The 27,911-nt window shown below is 51.3% G+C and overlaps 1 protein-coding gene across 4 annotated transcripts; it reads right to left on the reverse strand.

Moving 5' to 3' along the window:
• Positions 1-702: 702 nt before the first annotated feature.
• LOC143210822 (uncharacterized) lies at positions 703-27,888 on the reverse strand. Of its 4 annotated transcripts, none has more exons than XM_076428026.1 (5): positions 27,568-27,888; positions 8,872-12,614; positions 6,569-6,692; positions 3,284-6,499; positions 703-1,432 (listed from the first exon to the last, which is right to left on the reverse strand). In XM_076428026.1, the coding sequence occupies exons 2-5, from the start codon at positions 11,815-11,817 to the stop codon at positions 1,362-1,364; spliced, it is 6,357 nt and encodes a 2,118-aa protein (XP_076284141.1). In that variant the 5' UTR covers positions 11,818-12,614; positions 27,568-27,888; the 3' UTR covers positions 703-1,361. The 4 variants fall into 4 exon arrangements, with proteins under 4 accessions (XP_076284141.1, XP_076284142.1, XP_076284140.1 ...); XM_076428027.1 differs by having other exon boundaries at positions 27,563-27,888; XM_076428025.1 differs by lacking the exon at positions 27,568-27,888 and adding an exon at positions 20,253-20,394.
• Between the last annotated feature and the right edge of the window lie 23 nt (positions 27,889-27,911).

Here is a 27,911-nt window from a genome sequence, read left to right on the forward strand (position 1 = left end):
CAAGTTCGAGGGCGAAAGCGGGGTTTCGCGTCGCAGAGAATTGAAATTGGTTCGTGGCGCGCGGTCCAGGAGGTTCGCCTCGTGCTATTAGCTATCCGCTATCGCTGCGTACGCAACGAAGAGCCGCACAGGCATCGAGGAGATCGGTGCCCGAGACAAGATCAACGCATTTTCCTCTTTACATCGTTTTCGTGTTCGTTCGCACATTCTCCGCCTGGAAACTGCTGGAAACGTTCTCGATATTTCAAAGACGTTCACCAACCAACCGACTATCCACGATGTCACTAGCTCTCACTCCTCGTTCGAGTTCTATTCGATCCGATCGATCCCGTACTTTTCTCGGCTTCATTGTCGCATCGAGCAACGCATTGCTGTCGTCGCTACCTTCGTTCTCGAATCGCTGCCTTTCGTAGACTGTCTCTCGTCACGCTTGCAAAATGCTGACAATTTCGCGGACACATGTCACCTGTTCGTTCACATTCTTCCCAATCGATTATCGGTATCGTGTTCCTTCAGTTTCGGATCGAATGCTCTATTCAAGATATTTTCTTTTATTCCACGACCAGCGAGAATTGCGAACGAATAGGTACAAGTACGTTGTACACTCTAATCGGATTTTAAGTACATATTCTGGTATCGCTTCGCGGTCTCACCGAGACAACGTTTCGGGCGTTGTCGTCACGTCGAAATGCAATTGTTCGCTTCGAACTTGTTTATTCTGTCTTGGCGATCGATTCGTATTCGAAAAGTAGAGGCGAGTCTTGAACGATACTCAAACCGATATGCTTACCTAATGAAATGCAAAGAATCGCTCGCCGACTCTGTTAGCCTCTCGATGCGACTCTACTCTCGTTTTCTTCTGTGATTCTCTCTTTCTCTCTCACCTCACCCTCTTTCTCAGGGAGTTTCTCACTCGTAATAGAAGATTGGGAAGCTCGCAGCGACGTCGCAGACGTGCGATTGTTTAGAGAGGGAGACGGAGGCGGTGAAGGTGGTGAAGGTGGCGATGACGAAGGCTAAAGGCCAGTACGCAGCGATGGTAGGTTGAACGACGGTAGAGCGACACTCCGGTGAACGCCGACGGCGAGAGCTGGTACACACCGAGGGCAGATGGAATTGATAGGCGGTGGCCAGGCCAGCGAATCTCGTCGAGAGCATTATCGAAGAAGAAGTAGCAGGCTCGAATTAGCGGTACTCTCGAAGGGTGCCATATCCTAGGGTTGCCTGCCGGCAGTGGCTGAGTGCGGATGTCCCGCAGCGGTCGCTCCGCTGACCGGTGGAGGATGATGAGACGTGTGGTGAGTTTGTGCGGAGGTGGGTCCGGTTGTTCCGGCAGCTAGTACGGGACCGGGGGCCGCGGGTCACTTGGGCGGGAATGGCGAGATCACCGATGCGGCTACCGCGGCGGCCTGCTGACTCGCCAGCATTGCCGCTGTAACACACACAGATAGACACCGTCCTATTAATGCTTTATAGCTTATAGCTCGTCATTGCCTCGTCGCTGCCTCCTCTCGCGATTTCGATTTCGATTCCGTGGACGATAGGGCGGGATCGCGTATTTGTCTATTCGTTTGTTTTCGAGTTTCATTTCTCATTTCTCGTTCTTCGTTTGCCGCTTCTCGATCGAGACCCTCGCTATCAAACTCCGACGAACGTTCTTCACGTTCGTCGCGAGTTTTTCCTCGCCGATTCGGCGCCACTCCAGCCCAAGTATCGCGCAGGAACGAACGAGTTATTTCGGAAGAAAAGTCGAAGCGAAACTTCAGGAATCTCGAGAGTTTAGAATCAGAAGAAGATGAGAGGAAGAGGCTAAGGGCGAAACGGGCGAAGGATGATATGCGATGGGAGAGAGAAAGAAAGAGGGGGAGGGGCCGGGAGAGAAAAGAAGGAACGAGAAATGTTTTAAAGAAAAAGAAAAAAAAAGAGTCGCGGAGTTTTGTACAGCTAACCAGACGGTACGTTCCCATTCACGAGATGCGCGATTCCGTTCGGAAAGGTTTCCACAAACGCGTTGATCTTGTCCTTCTAGCAAGAGAGATCTTCGGTGGAAGACTATTGAAAAAGTTCGCGCGGATGAGGGAGGATGTATCGTCGTGTAAGGCTATTTTTTTCGTCCACTACCCTAACCCTTGTTGTTCCCTATCGATGCGCAACACGTAGGAATTCATTACAAGTCGAATCGTTCTCGTCGTCTTCCGAACTCGGAAACGAGCACGACGATTACAATTTATCACAGTCTGAACTATAAATCTAATTATGCGTTCTACGAGTCCCGACTCGCTGGACGAGACGCGACTCGTACGTCCCTACGCTTTTCACCGTCGCGTAGTCGTACCCTAACGTTATTCCGAAAAAAAAGTAACCAGTTCGTGGTCGGCCGACGAATCGTCTAACCGCGTATATTTACACACCGTATGTACTCATATTTATTTACCTCTTACTCGTTATTTAGTTCCGAGTGAATCGTTAAAAAAATCTCTCGCTTGCACTTCGCTGGCGTAGCTAGCGCAATTTCGTGCTCGCCGTTGTCGTAAATACGATTGCGACTATATACATATTTCCTATCGTAGTCGAAGACGTTGAATCGTCGTTCTCGCGAGACACGTTCAGGATCGCGAGTACACGTTTACACGAGTTTACTGGTTTACCGCGTATACGTGGAATTTGCGCCCCCACCGGGAATGACGAATACAACAAAATCAATGGTTAAAACAGAAGAGTGCCTTTTCCAGTAACGAGCTGAAGAAGTCGCAACTCGTTCGTCGGTTTCATCGATGCGGAACAGAGATACTTTTATATCGTATGCACCAATATGGTGTACGTACGTTTGAACGAGCAAGCGTCGACGATACATACGAGGTCGCTGCGTTCTTTCGCGTTCTCGATCGCTGCACGAATATCTTGCGGTACCGTTCAAAATGCTTAATCCTTGGAATCGCGTGACAACAGTTCCGGTTAAAACTGCTCCTCTATGACGACGACGACTCGTGCGCGTTCCTCGAACGTTCCCGAAGGCGAATACGACGGTGTGTGGTTGTGGCGGGATAATAAAATTGAGGTTCGGGCGCCAGAGTCGAGGGCCGAGGCCGAAAACAGCTGCGACAGCGAGGACGACGGATCCGAAGGCGGAGATGGAGACGGAGGCGCAAATATACATGTATCATCGTCGATACGAGATACGAGTTTTCTGTGTTTCAAATCGATCCGCGAAGCGTCGGCGATATCTCGGGAATATTTGTCGCGCATCGAGACTTTTACTGTCAGGGTCTGACGAGAGGCTTACCTCCGTAAGGGGCGGGGTATTGTCCAGTTAGTAGGGGATAGCCTAAGCCCACGTGCGTGTGATGATGCGTATGTACGTGTCGCTGAGGCGGGGGTGACCTATTGTCTTTCGGCAATGTCCCGGTCCCGGCATCGACGGCCGATTGCTGTTGAGGTTGCTGGCCTCCCGGTTGATTCTGTTGTTTGGCGGTTGGTTGCTGTCCCTGAGGCTGCGGTGGTCCGGGCCCGGCACCTCCGGCCACACCCGCTACCGAACTCGGCGGTCCACTGGGTGGCCTCGAGGGTGTCGGCCCTGCCGACGACGGACTCGCCGAGGCCGCGGACGTTTTCGGAGTCGGGGACTTGAGCGCGCGCTCCTGCAGCTCGTGTATCTTGTGCGCCGAGTAATACTGATTCGCGTGGTGTTGGAGCAGGTCCAACGCTTTTCCGCCTGGCGGTCTGCTCAGATCTTCTGGCGCGTGATACCTCGGCAGCTGGTGGAGATACGGATTACCGGAATACGGCCCCGGCACGAGCATAGGAGTCAGGCCACGGTACACCGGATGACCCGGGTCGAACGGTAACGCGCCATAATGTTGCGGCTGCATGTAACTCGGATGGATGTACGCGTACTGAGACGTCGGCGGTGGGGGGCCTTGCGTCTCCATCGTAGGCTTGACACCCTCTTGCTTGCTCTTCGAGTCCTCGTTCTTCCCCAGATCCTGCGGTTTCTCCTGTTTCGGTTGATGCTTCGGGCTTGGCGGAGGCGGTTTCGCTTGCTGGCTCTGCTTGCTCGGCTCCTCCTTTCGCCTCTGGTCACCCGGATAAAGGTAATACCTTCGGTCGTCCTGCATGGGACCGGGCGGTGGCGGTGGAGGACCTGCCCTTTGACTCTGAGACCCATGATACACGTGATACGGGCTCATCTGACTCTTCATCTCAATACTCTCCTTTAGTATCTGATGATTCTCGTGCTGTTTGTCCTTCAAACTCGGCTGCTGTGGCTGTGGCTCCTGTTTGATTTTCGCCTTTTGTTCGTGAAATTCTTGTTCCTGCTGCTGCTGTTGTTGTTGCTGCTGCTGCTGCTGTTGTTGCTGCTGCTGTTGCTGCTGTTGCTGCTGCTGCTGCGACACCGACTGCGGCGGTTGATAAGGATAACCGGGCGGCATATAACCGCCGTAACCGCCGTAATAATGCGGCTGCTGTTGCGGTTGTGGAACCGACTGACTCAACTCCTTCTTCTCCTTTTCCGCCACCACGCTCTGCAAACTGGCCATCGTCGGCATTTGCGGTATGTTCAGCGGCTTCATCTCTTGCTTCGGAACGAGATCGGTCGGCTTCTGATCGATCGGTTTACTCTCTTGAACGCTCGGCACTAGATAAGGCGGTTGTCCGTAATACGGATACATGCTAAAGTGCGCCGGCAGGTGAGCAGCCGCGGAAGCTTTCCCGTCCTTCTCTTGCGTTTGCTTGCACTTGTCGGTCGGCTCCGCCTCGAGAACGGGCGCCGCGTCGTCGGAGATGTCAGAGTAGGCCGGACTCTGTACGTCGTCCCTCGACGAATCGACGATCGGCGCTTCCAACGGCGATGGATGAGGACTACCTCCGGGCGACTTTCTCGACTTCTTCTTGTAACTCGGAGGTTTCGCCGCTCGCGGATCTTTGCTCTTGTCCTGCTCGGGCATCAGAGCTGCGGTCGGTTTCACTTTGAACTGTGGCATTTTCGCGTGCAACGAGACACTCTGGTACGACTGCAGATGCGACTGCACCGTCTGTCCCGGATGCCCCGTCTGCGGAGGACCGGACGCCGCTACCACCGACGCCGCTTGTTGCGACACCTGAGCGGCCAAACCCTGGAGACCCGGATGTTGACTCGCGATACTCTGCAAACCGGTTGGCTGGGACTGTTGCTGTTGCTGCATCCCGGCCTGTTGTTGCACCATGTGAGCTTGCGTCGACTGTCCAAGTTGCGCAGACAGCGAGTGCTGCACGGATAATTGGTGCGCGGACGTCAACTGTTGCTGTTGTTGTTGCTGCTGTTGTTGCTGTTGCTGCACGGCCGACTGCAGTTGTTGCGACTGCTGACTCGATTGCAGTTGCTGCGACGCCGCCGTTGCCTGGCCGGTTTGAAGCGATTGCTGAGTCTGCTGCAGCAGAGAACTCTGCTGTTGATGTTGCGACATTTGGGACGGCTGAGGCGGTTGCGGAATATTCAACTGCGGAGGGATATTGTTCGCGCTCGGATGAGGCGACGGTATCGGCCTGGGCGATTGACTGGCGCGAGGACTAGGACTCTGCGGCGAACTCGAACTACCCAACGACGATTGATTCTGCTGCGCCTGCTGTTGCTGCTGCTGCTGTTGTTGTTGTTGCTGTTGTTGCTGCTGTTGCTGAACGGACTGTTGCCTCGCGGAGCTCGGTATCGTCGGTGGCGGAGCGGGCAAATCGTCCTGGCCAAATCTGAGCACGCCTGGTTTCACGATGCTCTTATCTTGGCTGTGTACCGTCGTCGCGGTCGTGTCTATACTGGGCGACGCGACCCGCGACGGTGGAGGAGGCGTTTCCGGTGGCAAACTGGAGCTTGGAGGACTGGACGGCCTCAACGGCGTGCCATCCGGTTTGTCGGCCGGGGATTTGACCGGTGTGGCTGGGCTCGGCGCCTCGATATTGCTCTCGTCGTTCTCCGACATGCTCGTGATACCCTCCTTGGTATCGTCATCGTCCGCCGAGCCGTGCGCGTGGCTCTGGTGGTACTTCAGTCCGTTGATGTGTTTGTACTTTTTGTTGCAGTTCGGTTCCGGGCATTCGAGCAACACGGGGCTCGCCGGAGGGGAGCCGCTGGGAGGCGTCGGAGGCGGAGCGCGTCTCTTGTTCTTGTCCTCTTCTTCCGGCCCCCGCGATTTCCGCTTGGCCGCGGGGTCCGGTCGCGGTGGAACGAAAGCCGCCGGACTTGGGCTGGCCGCCGGCGAGCCCTGGGCGCCACGGCGTCCTTTCCCGCCGCCGTTTCGCAACTTGCTGTGCACCGAACTCCTTGTCTCCGTGAAGTTGCTCAAGTCGTTGCCCGGCGTCGCGTTCGCTGCGGCCCTTCCGCGCTTTCCGCGACCCTTCGGCGTCCGAGCGTCGAGATCGCTGGTCGGCGAGTCGCAGAATCGCGGCGGTGCCCAATCGTGGCGAGTGCAGTCCAACAGCGTGCCCACATACGTTTTCCCCCGCCACGTCACGTTCACCACCAGCACACCTGCAATCGAATAAGCACGTTTAAAGTAGGAGCCGTATACGGTCGGTAGGATAACTGCAGCAAACTTACCTCCTTCGGTCTCATGCCAGACGATACCCTCGAGAGTAACCGATGTACCAGGCTCGCAGGGTCCTAAACATTCTGGCTCGGTAATGGTCCCCACGCTGGTCCCGACGCACACGTCGGACATGTCCTGCAACGTCGCGCGCATTATTTATCATTCGATCTATGCAAGATCGAGACGCGATCGACGATCAACGATTCACGGCTGCGCTGTTTTTCGAATTGGGACGGAAACGCGTCCCTCTGTGCAACGTGCTAATCGGTTACTACTTGCGCAAACAGCTCTACTCCGCACATTTTCATCGCGACAACGATGATTTACACGGTCCGTCGGATTATGATTACACGGTATACGTCGACGAAGCACGATGCTATAGCCGAGCGATCGATTGCACAGTTCGTCAACGGTTGTGGAGAAACGGAGATGAAGTAAGCAACGAGTCGATAACTTCGGCGGGGGTGGATATTGTTTCGTTGATCTCGATCGATGGCGACGACGAGCCGACTCGTCGCGGACCAATACCAACCCCCCTAGAAAGTTTACGCGTCGTACCCGTGTCCCTCTCAACCCCTCGGCTTGGGACATCCCGTCCTATGTCGATCCAACTACTCTATATCCCCTATGTACCGTAATACCCTACAGGAGCCATTACCCCTTCCATAGTATCTCGTATCTCTACTCGACCGTCAAACGACGCCACCGCTTATATTTTGCTATTTCGCGCTTAAACCGCTAACCAGCCTACCAGCTGCAGCCTACCGATTAAACGGTATTTGCTCGCCGTCGTCCGTGCCATATACTTTGTCCCATCCGTGCTGTCGCGTTTCAATAAGATCGAGCTACGTCGAAATTCTGATAACGCGAACAATTATCGGAAACTGATCTCTTCGCCTTGCCGAGCTGGAAGAATGGTTCCGGTGCGTGTCCCAACGAACCGAAACACAAGGATCTACGGCGATTTCATTCATATTCTTGTTCTACCTTCGCCGATCAGGAAAGTGCTTCGAGACTCGAACCTTCTGGACTACTTCCGGTTATTTCTTTCGGTACTAGCGAGAACACGAGAATCAATGCCGACTAATAAAAATAATAAGGGCGCTTTGGTTTGCGTTGGGAACTGCAGTATCGTCCGCGTGCCGGGCCAAAGTTTGTTGTCTCCCGTGTAGCGTGCGCCGCAAAATATATACGTGTGCACGTGGAACCATGTGCTAAGGTAATCGTCTTTCGTATTGTACCGGAATTCGTAGATGAAACGAGCAGCCGCTGTCGCCGTCGCTGGATACACGGGGACGGACAGCGGCATCTCGTAACACGCGGTACGTACCCATAGAAATATCGATTTACGTGGAGGTTGGGGAAATTTCACGCCATCTGTCTTTTGACTGTGCGTAATGCGCTCGTAATGCGCGCGAAGCAGGGGACATCGTCGTGCTCCTTCGACTCGCAGTCGACTAGACCGCCGATCGTCGGAACAGAGTTCAACGAACGATAACTGCGAGCGCGCGTTATCGAGAATAACGCTCGGAGAGAGAGAGAGCCGCGACGATCCGCGTGTCAACGGACAACGAACAATGGACAGGACCGAGCCCACTCGAATTAGAAATCGATTCGGGAACTCGTCGGGCAATCGTCGAATCGAAAAGAAGACTACAACGGCCTACACACGATGTGTCGCATTACACGTCGTACGACAGGTTGCATAGACAGATCGCATTCACTTTTGCCACGAAATGGTCGCACGACAGCGCGACCAACGGTGCAATCATCGCGGTGAAGTGACTTCTGTCCTACGATTAGTCGTATCGTCTGTAGGCCGTTTAAGCACATCGTAGAAGAAAGTTGTAATTGGAAGGAAATAGACAGTTGCGGAGAACAGTGAAACAAGTAACACGGTCAGACGGACTGATGGTTGGCCGCTACTCGTATTTGTCTCTATGTATTCGTTCGTGTACTCTCGGGGGCGGAGACCGCAGAGTATTGATTTCACCCCCTTCGCGTGCCCCTCGGTCGGTTCCGTCCCCCGAGCCAACAGCGCCTAGTCCCCGAGCTGAGATTTCAACTCGTAACAGCCACCCATCTCTTACGCTCACCCGACCATCCAAATTTCGCGGTAAAATCTATCAGCGTCGCCACTGAGCGCAGACGTTTACGTATTACGTACGGAGACGCGAAACAGTCGAGACGATACTCGAGCCACACTATGATGCATATTATGTATACCGCGAAATGAAATAAAAAGGAAACGGAAACAGCGATGGTTTCCCGGGGGAGAACGAAAAAGGAAAACGAGAAAAGTTGGAAACGTTACCTTTGGTTCGGATGCAGAAGTCTTGAATTTCTTGGCAGGCGGAGGACTGGCCGCGGTATCCATGGCATCGTCGGTCGTTGAGATGATCGAGGGTCCGTTGCCGGGTACCGCGGCAAGTTTGGTTTGTTCCGGCTTGGCAGCCGGGCCGGCTGCGGTCGCGCTAGCCGGACTCGGCGGTGGACACGGGGCCGTCACGGAGCCGGACGGCGGACCGGATCCTTGGGAAACGGAGAAGACGGTCCGCGAGCTCGGTGGTGGTCCCTGGTTCTGCTGAGGGGCGGTCGCGGCCGCCGGAGGTCCCTGAGATTGCGCGGCCGCCCCCGCAGGCCCCGAACCGGCTCCGAATCCCGAGCCCGGCCCTGGTCCCGGCCCCGGTCCTGGCCCGCTCGAACTTTGACTCTGTCCGGTACCGGTCACACCGCCGACGCCGACACCGGCCCCACCGCCGACACTACCGCTACCACTGCTACCGCTTCCACTACCACCACCGCCGCTCGGTCTCGCGGTACCGTTCATTTCCGGTTTGTTCTGCTGCGCCGACGCGTGATTGTTTTGCGGCTTCTCGTGCTTGTCCCGCGCTTTATCACGCCGATGCCCGCTCGACCCCCTTTTCGAACCCGCGGCCGAGGACGTCGCGCTTCCGGTTCCACCAGCCGTGCCAGTCGAATGGCTTGGCTTCGATTTGTTCGAGGACGAGGACGACGACGACGACGAGGTCGAGGTCGAGGACGAGGACGACGTCGAGGACGAGGACGAGGAGGACTGGACTGAATTGCCGCCACCGGGCCCACCGACGATTCCGCCGGCGGCGCCGGGACCGCCGACGCCAACACCGACGGCGACGGTCCCGCTCGAGCCGGTTCCGGTGCCGCAACCGACAGATCCGTTGCCACTGCCGGCACCGCCACAACCGCCAGCTCCGCTTCCACCGCCTCCGGCACCGCCGACGCCGACACCGACACCGACACCGACGCCGATACCGACACCGATTCGAACACCGTCACCGACACCGACACCCACACCTACACCGACACCCACACCACCACCGACAACGACACCACCACCGGCACCGTTGCCACCGTGTCCCGCGGCGCACTCCGAGTTCTGAACGTTCTGTCCGATCGTCGCGCCGGTTGACGAGCCGGCCGATCCGCCCGAGGATGACGACGAACCGCCCGAGACCACCGAACCGCCGCCGGTGGAGCTCTCCTGCGCGGACACTGTTCCGTTCATCTCGTTCGACTTGACGATCTCGTGTTTCGCCTCGCTGCTCTTGGTGCCCGGTTTCGTGCGCTTGATCTTCATCTTGAGGCCTTTGTCGACGGTGGCCGAGTGTTCAACGGCCATCTTGCCGGGATTTCCTGGATTTCCGTGCGCGGCGTTCACACCGCTCGCGACGGCGTTAATCTGCTGTTGATGCTGCTGGTGCTGATGCTGATGCGAATGGGGATGCTGATGCTGATGTTGATGCTGCTGATGCTGATGCGAATGCGGGTGCTGATGCTGATGCTGGTGCTGGTGCTGATGCTTGCCACCACCGGTCCCCGGTATGATGGACGAGGAACCGCCGTTCGCGGTCCCGCCGGTACCGTTACTGGCAACGCCGCCGCTCACCACCACACTTCCGTTTCCGTTGCCGGGACTGTTCGACCGTCCGGACGAGTTCAAGCCGCAGGAAGACGACGCGGACGACACCGAGGTCGGCAACGAGGAAGACGACGCAGACGACGACGACACCGAGGAGGACGACGCCGACGTCGACGACGATGAGGAGGACGACGAAGAAGACGACGACGACGACGAGTTCGATGATTGTCCGCAACCGTTCGAGCCACCGGTCGACGCAACGGACGAAGACAGGCCGGAGGAAGTTAAGCCGTTCGTGGAATTTTGAAGCTGATGATGATGATGATGATGATGGTGATGATGATTCGAGGTATTTGAAGCCGATGCTGCCGAGGCAGGCGTAGAAGCCATACCTGTCCCTGAGCTCAATTTCTCGTCCCTCGTCTTCTCAATGTCCGCATCAAGATCGATTATCAAATCTCCTATTCCAATGTCCCATTCGTTGTCGTCGTACTCGAAATTGTTGGTCGCATTCGTCGCGGCCGGATCCAGCTCATCGGTGTTTGCAGCCACCGTGCTTGCTTTAGCGTCTCGCTGTTGTCCCGATGATGACGACGACGACGACGACGACGACGAGGACCTGTCCCGACCTTGATGATGATGATGGTGGTGATGATGGTGGTGATGATGATGATGGTGATGGTGATGGTGCCGATGATCACGATCCCGATCACGGTCACGATCACGATCACGATCACGGTCACGATCACGATCACGATCACGATCACGACCTCGATGATCACGATGATCTCGATGCTCTCGATGTTCTCTTCCTACCGGTCCTCGTTGATGTTGCTCCTGTCTCTTCGACGTCTGACCCTCACCTCCTCCCCCTCCCCCTCCTCCTCCACCGTAGTTGCCAACGACTTGACCGTCGTTGTGCTTACCGCTGCAGCCGCGGTTGCTATGATGGTGATTGTTGTTGTTGTTGTTATTGTTGTTGTTGTTACAGCAGCTGCTTCTACCGCTACTATCACCAGCAACAAGATCAATTTCACTACCGTTGTCGTTGCCGTTGCCACTCTCTGTCGCGCTAGCTTTCCCGTGTCCGCCGACGCGGCTTTTGGTGGTATTGCAGCCGCTGCCGCTGGTGCTGCTGCTGTGATTGTTGTTCTTATTACTATGATTGTTGTTGTTATTGTTGTGGTGATGGACGGTATCGCCACCACGGTCGTCGTCGATGTTGTTGTTGTTGTTGTTGTTGCCAATACCGTTACCGTTGCCGTAATTAGCGTCGTTACCACCACCACCACCGACGAACGGAGATGGTCCTTTGCGGTTTACGTTAGGGAGGCGACCGCCTAGTGGCGTGGTCGCCATGCCCTTTGAAACGTTTCCCCGGCGCCCGCCAGCCTGATCACCGACTGCCCGCCTGTTCTCACCGATTCTAAGCAATCGCAGCGCGCGCGACACGCGTCTGTTATGCCCCGACCTCCGCCCGCCAGTCGCGCGTCGTCCATCGAACACATCACTTTACTTGTCTCGCAGCTCTGTCCTCCACCGATATTCCCTAGATTCGGATGATCCGCCGGCCGTCCTTCTCCTCGGTTTCGGCTTCGGTTTCGGTTCCGCTTCCGGTCCCGACGCCGATTCCGGATCCGATTCCGGTCTCGAGTTCTAGTTCGACCTTGCTTCGATCACCGCGCTCTCTTCCTCTCTTCTTCTGTCCTTATCCTCTTCGGTAGCGCGTTGTCCGACTCCCCCTTGTTATCCGTCGCGCGGGGTCCCCGCACCTTCCGTTTGCGTTCGTCTCTTCCGTCTTCTCTTGTTTAGGACCTCACGGGGGTACACGGTCCTCCTCTCTTGTTCTCCACGCGTTTCTTTTCCTCTTCCTCCTCCCCCAACACCGACACCCCCGTCTCTCCGTCTTCTTTCGTCGTCCTTTCGACAACACTTTTCGCAACACCGTCGACTCTTCGCGTTTTCTTCGTCTCTTCTCTTCTTCCCGCTAAATGACGCGTTGTCGCAGACTAACGGATCTCTCTTCCCTAGACCCGTTCGGTGGATCTACCTTTCGTCCGTTTACTGAGCTTCAGTCTCGGGTTCGGACTCGGTCTCCCTTTCCGACCCAACGCTAAAACCACGATCGTGCTCCTGCCCTTCGCCGTAGCGTCGATCTGTAACCAAAACATTGAATCCTTTCAGACGCGTTGCAATACGTGCGATCCGTGGAACAATTAATAAAGTATCGTGAGAATCGTTACGCGATTTCTTGACACGACCACCAAGGAAGCATCGCGACTCGCGAGATCTTTATCGATACATATCAGGGTTGCACGATCTCCCGAAACCCTATCGGACGTTCGTTTCTCACTTAAGAATTGCTATTCCCACTTAGAGGGGAATTCGTGTTAGGGAACGATTAATTTTACCGGTGGCATTTGGCAACGGTCCAGTCGTGTCGGCGTATACGCGTCGATGTCGCTGCAGGTATCAGTGTCGGTGTTGTCGTCCCAGACAGTAAATCGCGTGAGATCAAGTAAAACTATTATTCGTCCTTATCTGTCTTTTTTACCTGTCAGCTAACTTGTGCGACCCGTGTGGGATAACGCTGATTCGGAACTATCAATGGCTTAATTAACAGGGACACGGTAGCGCTACGAACTTGTATGTCCACGACGGTTGCTTCCGCCGCGAATCTGTGTGTCCGGCTGTATCACGATTCGGGATAGAACGATATCTCGTCGGATTGAATTCAAATTACGACAAGTTAATATTTCATTACGCTTGTCCGTCGTAACTGTCGCGCGGGCTCACTCTAGACAACAGCCTCTCTTGAATAATTGAACGATCGAGGAAAGCGGAATGGCGAAAGCTTGTTTCCTTTCTAGTCGACTGCACATCACCGCCGCTGCCATATGCTTCCAGCAGAATATGTAGTCTCCCAGTTCGTTTCGATGAGTTTTCCGTCCCGTCCCGTCCCGACACGTCCCATCTTATCGTCGCACGTAAAAGGTATCGCGAGGTACTCGAAATATGTACTTTCTTCCTACAGTGCTCACGGATTCTCATTTTTCTTCCAAGATTGCAAGACCCGCCCTGAAACGTGCACGACCAAAATCACGATAACATTTACCAACACGTATCTTATCCTTTCTATCGACACTCGCGACGAATTCGACCGAATCAACGCTTTAATAAGCCAGATTACCTATTTTCGACGATTATCAGAGCGATCGGAATACGAGATGTCCGACAAATGTCGATGTTCATCGGTAGATATGAAATGGAAGGGGACCCTGAGTACTCGAGCTAACGACAACGGTATTAAGTAGTTGTTTGCGCACACGTACAACATCATAGTGTATCTCTATTCTCGTATCCTACCCCGTCGGTTCGTGATGGCCGCGATCGACCTCCCTCCCGAGTCCATAACGGGCTTTCGTCTATTCTCGACTGGAACCAGAGTCAGATGAGGAGAATTTACTTGAATTGGGGGGAAAATGTTATCCTCTCTCTGCCAGTACCAAATTAGTCATCTGACCGAAGTGTGTGGAGTATAGAGGAAGGGGGAGGTAGAGTTGGGACAAAGTCTGACGACTTTGGCTGGAACCAGGGCTTCGGAGTCGGTACGCAAAATTCTTAACTCCAACTCCGACTCCAAGTCCTCTTTTTTTTCCTCCGATTCCGACTCCGACTCTCCAAATTGAAAAAATGTGTACTCAAAATAATTAAGAGTTGTAACAAAACTGAATAAACAGTTGAAATATTGTATTAAAGTCTAAGAACACGGAACAGATAACTCTGATACAACACAACACGACCGTTACTTTCTCACTTTCAGGAAATAGTTAGAAAATACTTGTACTACCATAACTTTAACTGTTTCTCCTCTACATAGTGCTGAGGTATACAATATATTGAGTTGGCAAGAAAGTAATTTCGGTATTTTAAGATGAAATAGAGCCCAATTTTTTTATTCAAGCAATGACCATTAATGAATAAGATATTTTCCATTTTGTTCGATGATCTTTTGCCAAAAAGAACAAATAAGAAAATATTTTATTGATGAAAGTTCATCGAAATTACTTTCTTGCCAACCCAATACAATACGTCTATACCGTAGATCGAATATTAGCAATTTATTTATGTATACATAAATCTATTAATGATTTATAAACAAAAGAGCCAGAGTCGGAGTCGATATATGGCTTTTTCTTACTCCGGCTCCGACTCCAGTGATCAGCAGTTACTCCCAAACTCCGACTCCGAAGCCCTGGCTGGAACAATCTACATCTAAATCGCGCGATTTACGCGTACTTCAATATCGTTTTCCGTATCCGTCCGGAAGACGATCAAAGAATGCGAACCGGTCGAGGAAATGATCCGGATAGCTGTCTTGTCTCGCCTCACGAGCCAAATATACGTTGCGATAACGTCAAGATAACGTCTGGCGATATCCCATCTGGGTATCGAGACACCGAAACGACGCATAGCGCGTGTACGACGTAGATCGAAACTTTCGGCTACGCTTGCATCGATTAACACAACAAAGAGACAATGACAACGATGACGACGACCACGATCTGTTGTCAGTACAAATTTTCATTCGAAACAGAATTTGGCAATGCAATTTCAATTCGCAAAGATCACGGGACGAGACGGATCGAAGAAAGTTGACAAAGATACGCGACCTTCTGGCTTCTGTTTATCCGAAACCGAATTGCTCGACGATAGGGGACGAACTTCCTAGATCTTATCAAGGAGGCACGTCGATAACGAATCATCCAAGATTCAGCCTCGCTGGTAGGGCAGATCCGTCGGCAACGTCACCTCGCCTGTATTTCCCTATTCTTTCTCGTTGACGAGTCGACTGCTCGTGAAACACGTAAAACTTTGTTCAATCGAGCTTTCGCGTTCGACAACAGCTTCGCGCAAGTCAAGCGACCCGAGTTCCGTTGTGTTTGCGGTCGTGATCGCGGTTGTGGCTGCGGTTAATCGCAGATCCGAATGTTATGATGGTCTCTCCGTCGGACCTATTAAAGAACACGATCCGTTTACCGCCGTATCCTCTCGCGATTGTTCCTATTCCGTCGAAGAAACGGCGAGATTCCGATGAAAGGACAACCGTTAATATTTGTTTAGGAAATATCTGTAACAACTTGGGAAAAAATAGTGAACTGATATTTTACTTCGGCAAATCAGGGAAGGGAGCACGAATTGAGGGGGAAAAAGTTACCCTCTGCCAGTGCCGGACAAATGCACGACAAAGACGGGACGCGTCACATGACCGAGCCGTGGCGGAAGTGTGAGGAATAGCGTCGTAGAAGGGGAAGGTAGAATAGGGGGACAACTCTTGATCTGGCGACACTGCGTACGATTGTTACAAGATAGAGCATCCCTCCACGAGTCGGTTAATCCCGTCATCGCTGCGAGCGGCAGAGATATGAAATTCAACATTGTTACCGTAAATCCCGGAGTTTCGAAGTTACATATGTATATCGGTTGCGTATTGCGTCTCCCACTCGACAGCGTGTGTTTCTGCACGTAATTAACGAAGATACGCGGGGAGACGTGCCGATTCAGGCAGATAAATGCTGTCGTGTCGAACGAGACAAAAGGCGCTCAACAGAGAAAAAGAGAGACGTTGAGGAAGGAAGAGGAGAGCGACTCGGAGAGTGGCGATGTTCCCGGAATGGTAGAATCGCGGGAAAATAGGAATGCGAGCGGCGACCGCGAAAACCGGCGACTTGTGCATGACCGTGTTAACGTGTCAAAAGAAAAGCGACGCAACAGGAAGCGACAGAACGATAAGTTCTCCGCCACGCAGAGGGTAGCGGGCAGCGAATGAGAGAACAGCCGGATAGGGGAAGAGGCTGGAGAGGGGAAAAAGACGTCGCACACGGTTCAACGAGAAGGGACCAGCAAAGGGACAGCGTAACGAAATTCGTGAGCGTAAAGTTGAAGAAGAGGCTACGTGTACGGCGAGCGTGAGCGCGTGCATGCGCGATTCTACGAAGAAACGATGAGAGAAACCGGGAGAGGGGAAGAAACAACATCGCCTAACTCGCTTACTCGCACGCACGCACGGTCGATCGCTCCTGCTGGCAGCCATTTTGTGCTTGCCCGTAGACTCGACGTCCCTGTGCCGAGAAAGTATTGGCCATGATTCGTTCGGAACACCAATTTCTTCGACCGACGTTTCAGCGTTCCAAGATTTATGCGTCGTCGCAACATTCGAGAGAGAGAGAGAGAGAGAGAGAGAGAGAGGTCGAACCTATCCTATTCCCTGAAATGCTTTCATTTCGATCGATATCGGAAACGGTGCAGCGGTTACGAACATCCGAGCAATTAGTTCCACGCGAAATACTCTATTTCTTGGTTTCCTCGTATTTTTTAAAAATTTTTCTTCCCTTCGATCGAATAAAACCCTCGTGTCATTGACAACGTTGAATCATATCGCGTGACAATGCGCCCCGCTGCCACGCCGTCGCGAGTCCAAACAAAAGAATCCAAAAGGAAGAAAAAGCGAACGGCTGCGTCGCCGATACATCAAAGTATAAACACGTGTTCGGAGCGCGTCCAGTGCGACGTTATCGGGACGCAATCTCGTAAAGCACGCCCAACCCTGAATAGAGCGGCGCGAGTGTTTTCGAACTCTGTCCAAAAAATCCAGCTGCACCCGTCGCGAACAACGAGATTCCTTTGGACCGCGTCCAACCAACTTTTCAAATCCAATCGGTAGAAACGGTTCCTCTTTGTCATTGTCCTGCCAACGCGCTTTCGCGGCTAGCTCGACGGTAACGGTTCAACGTTACTTTCCAACGAGATCACCGACTTCTCGTGTTTTTAAGCCGAATGTACCACAAAGGAATAACGCGATTTCGAAAATCGTAAAACATTTTTACGACCTAACGTCGCGTAACGCGAACACCGACGCTCGACAAATAGCTAACGGCACAGCGAAAATAACGATTCAGCAATGCTACGGGCAGATGCCTTTATCGACAAGAGGTTATCGCTTGTAAACGAGACAATCGCCTGATGAGCATGCGTCTAACGTCGGCCGTTTAATCGCCTCTAGATTGTAATAATACACGCGGTCGCGCATGCACGCGCGCGCACCGTCTTCATTAATTCAAACCGATCCAACCTGTAATCCGTCCGGCGACCGCCGACGCAAATCGAGACGACGAAACGCGTCAACGGGAACGATCGGTAAAGAATAATTCAGTGGAAATCAGTCGAGATAACTGGGGAAGTCGAAGAAGAATGACACGTTCGCGAGTCGATTGCGTGAATTGCGTGGAATCGATCGAACATCTCGCGTTCGTTCTCTCGGAAAGGACAACCGTTGAAACCGCTCGTTAACGACACCTCGAGGTCGGTAACGTAGCCGTTCCACCATTCCACCGTTCCGTCGTTCCATCACCCCACCAACGACCACCGCTAATTACTCTCCACGAAGATCGTTTGGGTTCACTCACCGCTCTCTCGGTTATAAACCGACAATAGTGATCGTATCGGAGCTCCGCGTATCTACCTATCTCCGTACACCTACGTAGTCGCCTGTGGGTACGTGTACATCAGGGCGGCTCATATTTACTCGTGTCAAACATTTTTCTCACAATTTCTTTTACGGTGCCCCCCAGAATTGCTCCAAATAATTGAAAAAACATCTGTGCAAAGTTTGAGCTCGATCGGATAACGGGGAAACGTGTCCCTAGACGATTGAACACTAAAATAAGTTCCGCAAGATCAAAAATGGTTACTGATAAAAAATAATGAAACCACACTTCAACAAAGCCTATTAAAATATTAAAGCATAGAAATTTTCTTCTACATTGCAATTTTGAATGAAACCATTAGACGACTTTTTATTGAGGGTGACTTGTTAGTTCAAAATGAAAATTCCTGTTGCTATTGAACGTTCCAGTAAAAAGTGTTCAGGCATGTACCATAGATTTTTCAAAATTATGCAATAATCACCGGTCGGTAATGTGTTAAATTAATTGTTTTCATGTTGAATCGTCTTGAGGCACGTTTTCCCGTTATCCGATCGAGCTCAAACTACGCACAGCGTTTTTTTTAATAATTTGGTACAATGCTGAGGGACGCTGTAAAAGAAATATTGACAAAAATTTTCGACAAGACTAAATAAGAGCCATCCCAGTGTACATGTACCTTGCAGGTGCACGTGCACAGACCGTATACATCGGACCTGCACAAAATCCTGTCGCTCGAGGTTGCTTATCAGTTCGGAATGTGTTCTCTGAAAAATTGACGCGTCCGAACAAAGGCGCAAGGACGACGCCGAAGGTGCACCGCGAGTCCTCGAGCCTCGACACGGAGCTCTCCCGGCGCGAGCAACTTCTCGCAAGCATACAGTTAACGCTATGCGATTACAAGTCAAGCTGCGAAACGCACGAGTCTTAAACGATCGCACTCGCCAACCATTATAACGACCTCCAGTCGCTGCACGTATTTATGTAGGTGTACATGTGCATAGTGGCTATGCTAGGACGAAAGCCGACGATGCAATCGACGCTTCGATGACGATACGTAACATCGTTACGATCAAACTGCGCCAGGCGTTCCCCGTGGCCAGGTACCCTAATATCCGAACGTTCCGCTATAGATTATTGAAATATTTCAACAAAGCGTTCACAGACTTCGTACAAGCTGCCGGTCAAACGTTTCGAACCTCTTTGCGAATCGATGTGAGAGGAAATAATTATGTACACTCGTGTAACCTCGGATAATTGCGACAGCTCTGAAATCGATCGACGGCTCCAAATTGTTGATCGGCAGCGCAACCATAAACTTTCTGTATTCGGCATTGGTAAAACGATTGTTCAAAAAAAGATATATTACATTTCCGTGAACGGTCTTCAAGCTCTACAATGGCAAATACATATTTGAAGGTTTTTGAAATACAACGCCTCCCACTCCTCTCGGGTCGGGCGGCGTCGAGCGATAAATCTGCAATATTGCATCACGGTTGACAAAACTTTGCGCTCTTGCGTCGAATCGAAACTGATTAAAGGTAAACGGTTCATACAACTCGAGAAAGCTTCTAACCTAGCCTACTCGCGATGTGGAACGTAGAGAATGCGGGAACGAATTGAACTTCGTGAATTACCGAAAACCCTAGCCCCGGAAAAACGAGAAAGAAGACGGTCCGACGAACCATCGGAGAATCACGGAAACTGGGGAAAAGAGCGAGCAGCCGAATCGGTGATCGTGTTGAATCGGAGAATCAGCGATGTACTGGTGTGTCCAGGTGGAATGGCCCGAACAAAAGGTAATAACGCGCATCATACTGCGAAATACATGATATCGGTTCGAAAGAAGACAAGAGAGCAAGCGTTTCGCTACGGCTACGGCTACGGGTGTACAGACAGAGTCGAAAATGTGTGCGGGCGACACGTATTACGTTCGCGTACCGGCTTCGCTTTTGCCGCGAGACTCTGGGTTGCTCTGGGAGTGGTGGGGCGAAGCGATGCGAGACGAGCCGAGTCGAGGCGAGGCGAGGCGAATCGAGCCGAATAGGGCCGAAGTGGGGAGGGGCGGGGCGGGGCGAGTCGTGTCGAGTCAAGTCGAAGCGCATACACTCGGACCACGAGTACGCACACACGTTGCAACGCCGCAACGGTCAAGTGGTGGCTATTATATGTATAGTATATAGCGCACGATATAAGCTTGCACAGGGTCGCGTCCGTGTGCCTGTGCACACAGAACAACAAGTACGCACGCACTCACGCAGGCATGCACGCACTCGAAGTATACGATCGACGGAAGTACGGGCTCCTTACCATTGTGCGCGCGTATCGACGACTAGACGTACACGCGTTGGCCAAATTCAGCCATTCTCACAGTATTTCTCCTCCTTTCCCCGATGTTGTACGTCTGTCGGTCGTAGGAACGGATTCGCCGATGGCAGGGCATTCCACGAGGTAATCCAGTCCGCGAGAGAAGAAAGATAATCAATTTCCCGACGCGATGTCGAGAGCGTCGTCGATGGTCTCGTGACACGCGGCAAATTCACCTCACGACCCTGTTCCCACGCACGTATATATACATGCGCACGCACACAGAAAGACCGTTGCACTGGTACTCGTAACTCGTAACTCGAATCACTCGATCTCAATGCTGCACCAGTCGCGAGCGAATCGACGATTAAATACGCGTTACACACGGGAAGCGTAGCATCGCGCGTCCTACAGTGAAATTCGACAGGAATCGGAGCCGAGTCGGTTTTCCCAGGATCGCCCGTTGGTATTATTTTTCGGCGATGGTCGATCGATTCCGTTCTGGTACACGTTCACTCTCACTCCGTCGATTCACCTTCGTCTCTCTTCCCGCATCTCGTGCACTCTCTACACGTACACGCGCAGCAGCACGCACACACCTCCTCCGTTCGTGTTCCCCCTCGAACCGTGCATTTAATCTCTATCGAGATCCGCTTTATCTCTTAACGCGGACACACAGATCGCAAGGAAACCACTCTTCCCGTTGCACTCGGTAAACTCGAAAAACTGACGACGATGACGACAACTTTACACACAGAGAGACAGAGGGAGAAGCGTTCGCGAACGCGCAAACGAACGAACGCGTACGTAGGCACCTTTCCCGATGTGCACACAGAGAGGATACAAATTGGTTGTTGTATATTCGATGCACAAGTTCTCCTTTCTCGACGCCACAACGAGAATCGTTTGAAGCTCCTATGGATCCGATCCTATCCGAAAGGCTCTCTCTCTCTCCCTCTCTCTCTCTCTCTCTCTGTCGGCAGGGTCCCCCGGCCACCAAACCACCAAACGGCCAAACAGATATCCTAGCCACGAATCCACGTAGCTCGGGACATGCGATGGACGAGCATTATTCGCGCGAATACCGATACGTCCAGACGACACTCGCTACAAGTAGAATACACAAAACACGGCGAACGGGCCGATGCTAATACCAACACAGAAACGAGCATGCCCGTGCGCACTCGTTCGTTTGTTCGTTTGCTCGCGCGCTCATCTTCCGATACACGCGCGCACACACAAGATACAGAGGTAGAGGTATCGAGAAAGACGCGAACAGAAGGATGGAAAAGGTACGAGGACTACAGGCAACGGGGATGGGGCGAGGAAGGGGACGGTGACAGAGTCAGAACGAGGTTCGGAGTGAGATGGACAGAAACGCTCGGAGCGAGCGAGCGAGACACAGCGAGAGCGAGAGAGAGAGAGAGAGAGGACACTGCCAGCGAGAAAGAGAAAGACGTTTGCACGCAGCACCCTGCGCGTCTCTATCCGGCAGCTATCGAGGATACGATTATCGCGCGTACTCTCTCTTTCTTGGTGTTCGCACTGGACGACTCTGTTTTCGGTGTTTGCGTTCACGAACGTGTCTACCGGTGTTTGACTGGCCTGAATCGGTGGCTTTGGTTTCGATCGCACACACTCACAACCACGCACCAAGAGCACAGGCTCGCTCATACACGTCGAGAGTCGAGAGACGAAATAGCAGCAGCTCCTTGTTCGTCGTCTCGTTCGGCCGACGCCGCGCCGCGAGAAATACACACACTTTCTTTCCAAAATGTCTCGTGGTTCACGGGTTCGATTGCACCGCGAACTTTTCGACGAGACTCCCCAGTGGCACTCTTCGGTGTCGCCTGCACTCTATCCACCAGTCCAGAAAAATCGTGGAGTACTAGTTTCCGACGAGTAAAGCAAAATCCCAGACACCGCACCTCCCTTGTCAGAAAGCACTCACGGCAGACCGCAACACATGGCTACGGGCCTCCACCAAGATCGGCCGTCCCCGACCGTGCTCGGGCAACTTCGGCCAGGGCCGTAGTCGCCGCGCAAATCGCCACTTCACTCGACGAAATCATCTCCTATCGTCGTGCGAACATTCTCGGGAATCGATTCAACGTTTCCTCCCGTTCCATCATCAACGAGGAACGATTTATCGCCTATAGAAATGCAGCCGAGATCAATTTAATTTCGGTGGGATCGTTCTTTCGCTCTTTATTCCCGTTCCCTGGCACGCGTTGCCGATGTAAATGCTCGTAAGAGGTCGCTGCGAGAAATAAACGTTCGGTCGGTCGGTCGATCGATCGATACCCACGAATTTTCATCCTTCACCGATTTTCCAGAATGCGAGACTGTACGAAAAGTGTATATGTACATTCAATACATATATGTATATGATAGTCTAAGGTTATCATTGATGCGCCTGGATCCATTCTTGAAAATATGAAAAAATTGGGAAAACCGAAGGAAAGAGATCGAAGGTGGAAAACGGAGGAAAGGGGCACCCGATCTTGGGTTTCCGGTGATGGGTAACCGTTAGAAACAGGGCGAGGGTTCTGCACAGGCGTCCTCCGTCGTCTTCCACCGAAGGCCGTGTGGTGTCACGGCGAGCGTGGCAAAACCCGGAAAGAAGAAAAGAAGCCGAAGGAGCTTGAAGAAATACGAAGGAGCACGAACGAGCCCGAAGGAGCTGCAAGACCCAACCTCCAACTCCTCCGTCTCTTCCATCTTTTCCATCTCTTTCGCATCTTCCTCCTTCTATTCCTCGCCGAAACCAGAAGCAGCCCTACCTACAGTACCTACTCGTCGGCTTCGTCCTATATGCATATACGTATGCACTATGTACATCTAAACAAAACTGTTCTCTCTTTTCTTCGTCCCTCTATTACGCTCTACCAGCTCTTCTCTATACTGTCCGTCTGTCGTCGTCGTTCACAGCATTTTTTACCATTTTGTCAGCAAACTGGGGAGATCTGATTCTTTTTCGAAAGAATATTGTTAAACGCGAAGCATCGCGTGTACGTTTCTTCGATCGCGTTAATAGGATACACGAGCAGATGCACGATTACGTATCCTGCATACGTTCTATTCGACTCGTAACAGCTATCGTGAAATACGCGTATTTCTCTGGACGTTATCCGATACAGAAGATTTTTGTTTTCTTCCGTGACTTTGTTGTTCTTGTTTCTTTTATTCGCATTGTCTTTCCTCGTCCCAACCTTCTCCCCCTCCTGTGTCGTGCCACTTCAACCCTTGCTTCATTCTTCTGCTCCCGTTCTCCTCTCGCTGTTCCCGGCTCCCCTCTACCTACCGCGGAGCTCACTCCCCCGTCCCTCCTCTCACACTGTCTTTCTCTCTGTGTGTATGCGTACGCCTCCGTCTCTGTCTAGCACGCACGCGCATATACGACCACGCTCGAGCACCATCTCTTTCTCCTCGACGATTCTTAGTTCCCATAATGAACCGTACGACGTGGTTCGTGGTTAAGAGCAAATGGACGTGGCAGTTTCCCCGTCCCATTAATAATAGCTTTAGAGAAACTTGACCTTTTAAAGGCTTCAGTCGAAACTACCGTCGAAATCCATTTCGTGGCGATTCTTTCGTAACGTTGTCCCATCGTCCTTCTCGTTTTTCTTATCCACGAAACGAACGCTTATCGACGCAATAATTAGGCGAATTATTACGCCGCGTTATCTAATCTGCTCGAAGTAAAAGCTTTCTATCTTGTTTCCGACTTTATAACAAAATTACGTACGCCGTATCGGCACCAATATTTATCGTCTCAAAAGCGGGATGTCGCCGACCATTTTCTACCGCGTTGACTCAATTTCAAACGCATTCGTGACAAGATTGGTAGCTCACTACTTCGATAAAGTATACGGTAAATCGTCGTCATAAGATTTATACGGGCATACTCCGACGCGATTGTCCTCGATGTCTCCTAACGCAGAATCGTTGCAGCGAAATGAAAGGACGACACGAGTGCGCGATGTTTCGAATGTACATAAATACAAACACGACGATGCACATATTTAGGAATCGATGCAAGGCACCCGTGTTGCTACGTCACCTTATTGATATTATTTGGTAAAACGTATTTCGTTCAATTTTCTCCCCTGCCGCTCACGGCGTTGTTGTGTACATCGTGTGGACACGCGAAGGATCATCGAAGCGACCACACGATCACGGAGGCTAAACTGTATAACATATCCTCGTACGGGACCCATCGAGTCAACTTGCGAAATACTCATTCCAACCTTCGACCCGTAATTCTTTACAAGTTATACGAGTCGATATTGATGTTTGACCTCGTGTCGAGGGAAGCCAAAATCAGAAATCCTACAAAGTCGATGCTCTCGGCCGAGTAGCGCCGCGCCGGGCAGAAAGGGGAACGCTACAACTTGTTTACCATGTTCAAGTGTGAAGTAAATGTATAGTAGCGGCAAAGGCGATTCATAATAACTAATAACCATGACGTTGTTGTCAGTTGGAAGTTCGGCATGGGCGAAGCGCGAATGAAAAGCGACCCCCTGTCAACGAATCGATACCCGGATGGGCGTGGCCTCGTCGATCTTCGCAGATACTATTACGAACGCTAAATCTCTCAACGACCCCGGATATTCGAACTCGAAAAAGATTTAGTCCCTTCGAAAGCCGTGCTCGAACCGATTTCGAAGTCTCGCGTGATGGCGTCGGAGAACAGTCGAACCGAACGCTTCGCCATCGAAACTGGCAGCACCGGCAATTCCCAAACACGATAATTTCGTGTGATCGGTGAACGCGTTTTATCGTTGTCCCTTTAATTCTTAGCACGTGAATTCAACCGCGATCGATGGCCTCCGCCTACACGCAAAAACACAGAGGACACGGAAGCCGTTACCCCCTCCATCGGTGTTTATATCGCAAACTATGCCCTTTTACTTTCCCCGACCGAATCAGTGAACCGTTACTTTTGCTAGTTTGTTGCAACTTTGCATCTTGACCATCGCGCTGTCCGCCTGCTCCGTCCCCTAGCCGTCTCGCATTATCCTAGCGCCACCAGCGGATTCGGAGTATGTACTTGAAAATACGATATTTTTCCAATTTCTTTGGCACAGTTGAATTTTTGGCGACCCCCGTGTTCTCACAAGATAGGACCAATTTCGAAAAATGTTTGAAAGTCTAGATCTAGAATCTAGAGGGTGTAGCGAGTGGAACAACGGAAAAGAAGCACAACAGTCCTGCGACCACGGTCGAGGAGATCTGTAGGGAATAGGGAACAGAGAGAGCGAAGAACGAAGAGGCAAAGAGCGAGAACCGAGGAGCACAGTATTCGCAGCATGTGGTCCCGTCAACCCCCTTCTCGATCCTTTTTCACTGGTTTCTCCCCTCTTGTTGTTCCGTTTCTATCCACATCCATCTCCGCGCAGCAATTTCGTACTCCTGTTCTTATTGCTCGGACCGAATTTCCCTCCGGGGTTTCAACTTGCTGCCTACCACACCCACACCTCTACCCCTTGTAAATACAAATACTAATTGCTCTATACAAACTTCTGGAACGTACTTAACGTATTTCTCTTTTTTTTTCCGCCACGAAATCTTCCAGTGCTTGTTTCCTCACCTTCCTCGTGTCCCTTGCCTACTACTGTCAAAATTTTAAACGATCCCTTGCGTATTTGTGTCGTCCATTACGGATATGACAATATTCAATTTGACGCGGTATCGAATCGTCCGTCGTATGTATTTAGTTATGAAAACGCGACTTCCCAGGCCCTTCCCGATACGCAGCTAATCTTCGCCCGCAGTGACTAAGCAGCAAAAAGTATCGATCGGAACTCGTAACACTGTCGTTACAACAGAGACTAAACAGCAACGATGATCGAGCGTGAAATGGATTGTATAAATAAAATTGCAGAACGACAGTCATGTTTGAAAAATATGTTGACGTTCTCTCAGCACCCTGCAATGAAGGCAACCGGAAGGAATGTTTCGATTGGTAATGAGTAGACAGTGGATCTTATGCATTTATGACAAAAATGAATAGATGTGATTTAAAACAGTAAAAACATTAGAGCTGAATTTCAAAATACTCTTTTTTTATAATCTTCAACCTATTAAACATATTAAGAAAGAAAATGAATTTCCATTTCATTCCAATTCTGGTAAAAAAAATGTTATTTTCCATACAGATCCGCTGTCTAGTAATTAGGTAAGTACATACACATATCATTTTGCTAGTGGACGAAGCGACAATGTCGGGGAATCAAATTATGAACAGGTAGTGCCTCCTCTTGCCCCCGTGCCATCCGGCCGCCTTCTTTGCAGCCTACTTATTACGCGTATCCTCAGAATTGAACGGAAGCTTGTTCGTCCGTATAACAGAGAGGGAAATTCGCTTCTAGCGATTGTCACTTGTTGTTAAGTATAGAAAAAACGCATCAAGAATAAATTACCGTTATCGAACAGCAATAACATAAAAAAAAAATGCTCTCATTAGGTTCCGAGTATTGTGGTTACGTTACTGAACAACTACCCTCTAGCGGTAGTATTCGTCGAGTTGCTAGGATACACCCTTGGCTCGAACCCCCACGGTTAGACTGTCAGTACTCGTTCAACTACTTTTGCTTTATATCTCCGAGGACCACACCAACGATAGACTCTGTCCCACCAAATCTCCGGTGTACACTTCACGCCTATTCCCCATCTAACTCGTACGAAATGTTCTATGATATTATCTTTTATATCGGTTCAAACGATGAGTTGTGTTTCCCCACGCGAACCAATTAAAAGGAATAATAATTTGGTCAATTCCCCATTTTCCATAGTGTCCCGCAATATTGGCTAAGTAAGTAATGCTCGCTCAGTAGCTGATAGAGAAAGATGGGTGAGGAGTGGAGGGTAAGGATTGAGGATACTAGCGAGGAAAGGCCAAAGAGCTACCGAGCCACCCCCTCTACCTTTCCAGTCAAAACAATCTTGTCTACAGTTTGCGTACCGTAAACCAGACTGCATGTCGATTCGATCAAGTTTCTAATGAAAAATGTTTCGTATTTTCTTTCTTTTAAACGCGGTCGTAGCTCGCAGCACATAACAGTTATCCTCATATCCGAATTAACGCATACTTAAACCGCGATTATACACGTTGGACTGTTTAGAACATAATTATCTTAGAAACGGAGTATATTAACGAACGTACAGTCCGTTTGTTTCCAGCGAAGCTCCATACATACGCGTGTAAAGTATTGCATACGCATGCATGCAATGCAGTTGCATTACCATGCTCGAATTGATGGTCGTGTCGCTTATAACGTAACGAATCGAACACACAAATGAAAACGAACCTTACCGTTTTCCTCGAAGAACCGGAAATTGCCTCAGAGTTTCCGGTGGTGACATCTTCCGCACTTAACACGAACTTTCCTCCCAAATACGTACCGGTTTACTCGGCAACCGGTACTAACCCCGAACACAACATAATAACCACATATCACGCACTGAAAACGATCATTTCGTACTGGCACTACTAGAAGATTACAACGACCCGATGGAAAACTATCGAAATTCCGCGGTTGTGCAAGTTTCGAGCGAAATTAATCGTAAATACACGCACAAAATGGCAACTCACAAACCTATCGTCTCTGTGCGTTTACAGAACTGCCGTAAACACTTCGTAGTCAAACGAAGGACTTT

The sequence above is a fragment of the Lasioglossum baleicum genome, chromosome 7 (genome assembly GCF_051020765.1).
Source record: "Lasioglossum baleicum chromosome 7, iyLasBale1, whole genome shotgun sequence".
Classification (NCBI taxonomy): domain Eukaryota; kingdom Metazoa; phylum Arthropoda; class Insecta; order Hymenoptera; family Halictidae; genus Lasioglossum; species Lasioglossum baleicum.

Coding starts and splice junctions, on each gene's coding strand:
- LOC143210822 (XM_076428026.1), bottom strand. CDS start 11,817: ATGGCGACCACGCCACTAGGCGGTCGCCTCCCTAACGTAAACCGCAAA. Junction 6,693..8,871: donor CTTCTGCATCCGAACCAAAG/GTAACGTTTCCA, acceptor GCGACGTTGCAG/GACATGTCCGACGTGTGCGT. Junction 6,500..6,568: donor CTGGCATGAGACCGAAGGAG/GTAAGTTTGCTG, acceptor ATTCGATTGCAG/GTGTGCTGGTGGTGAACGTG.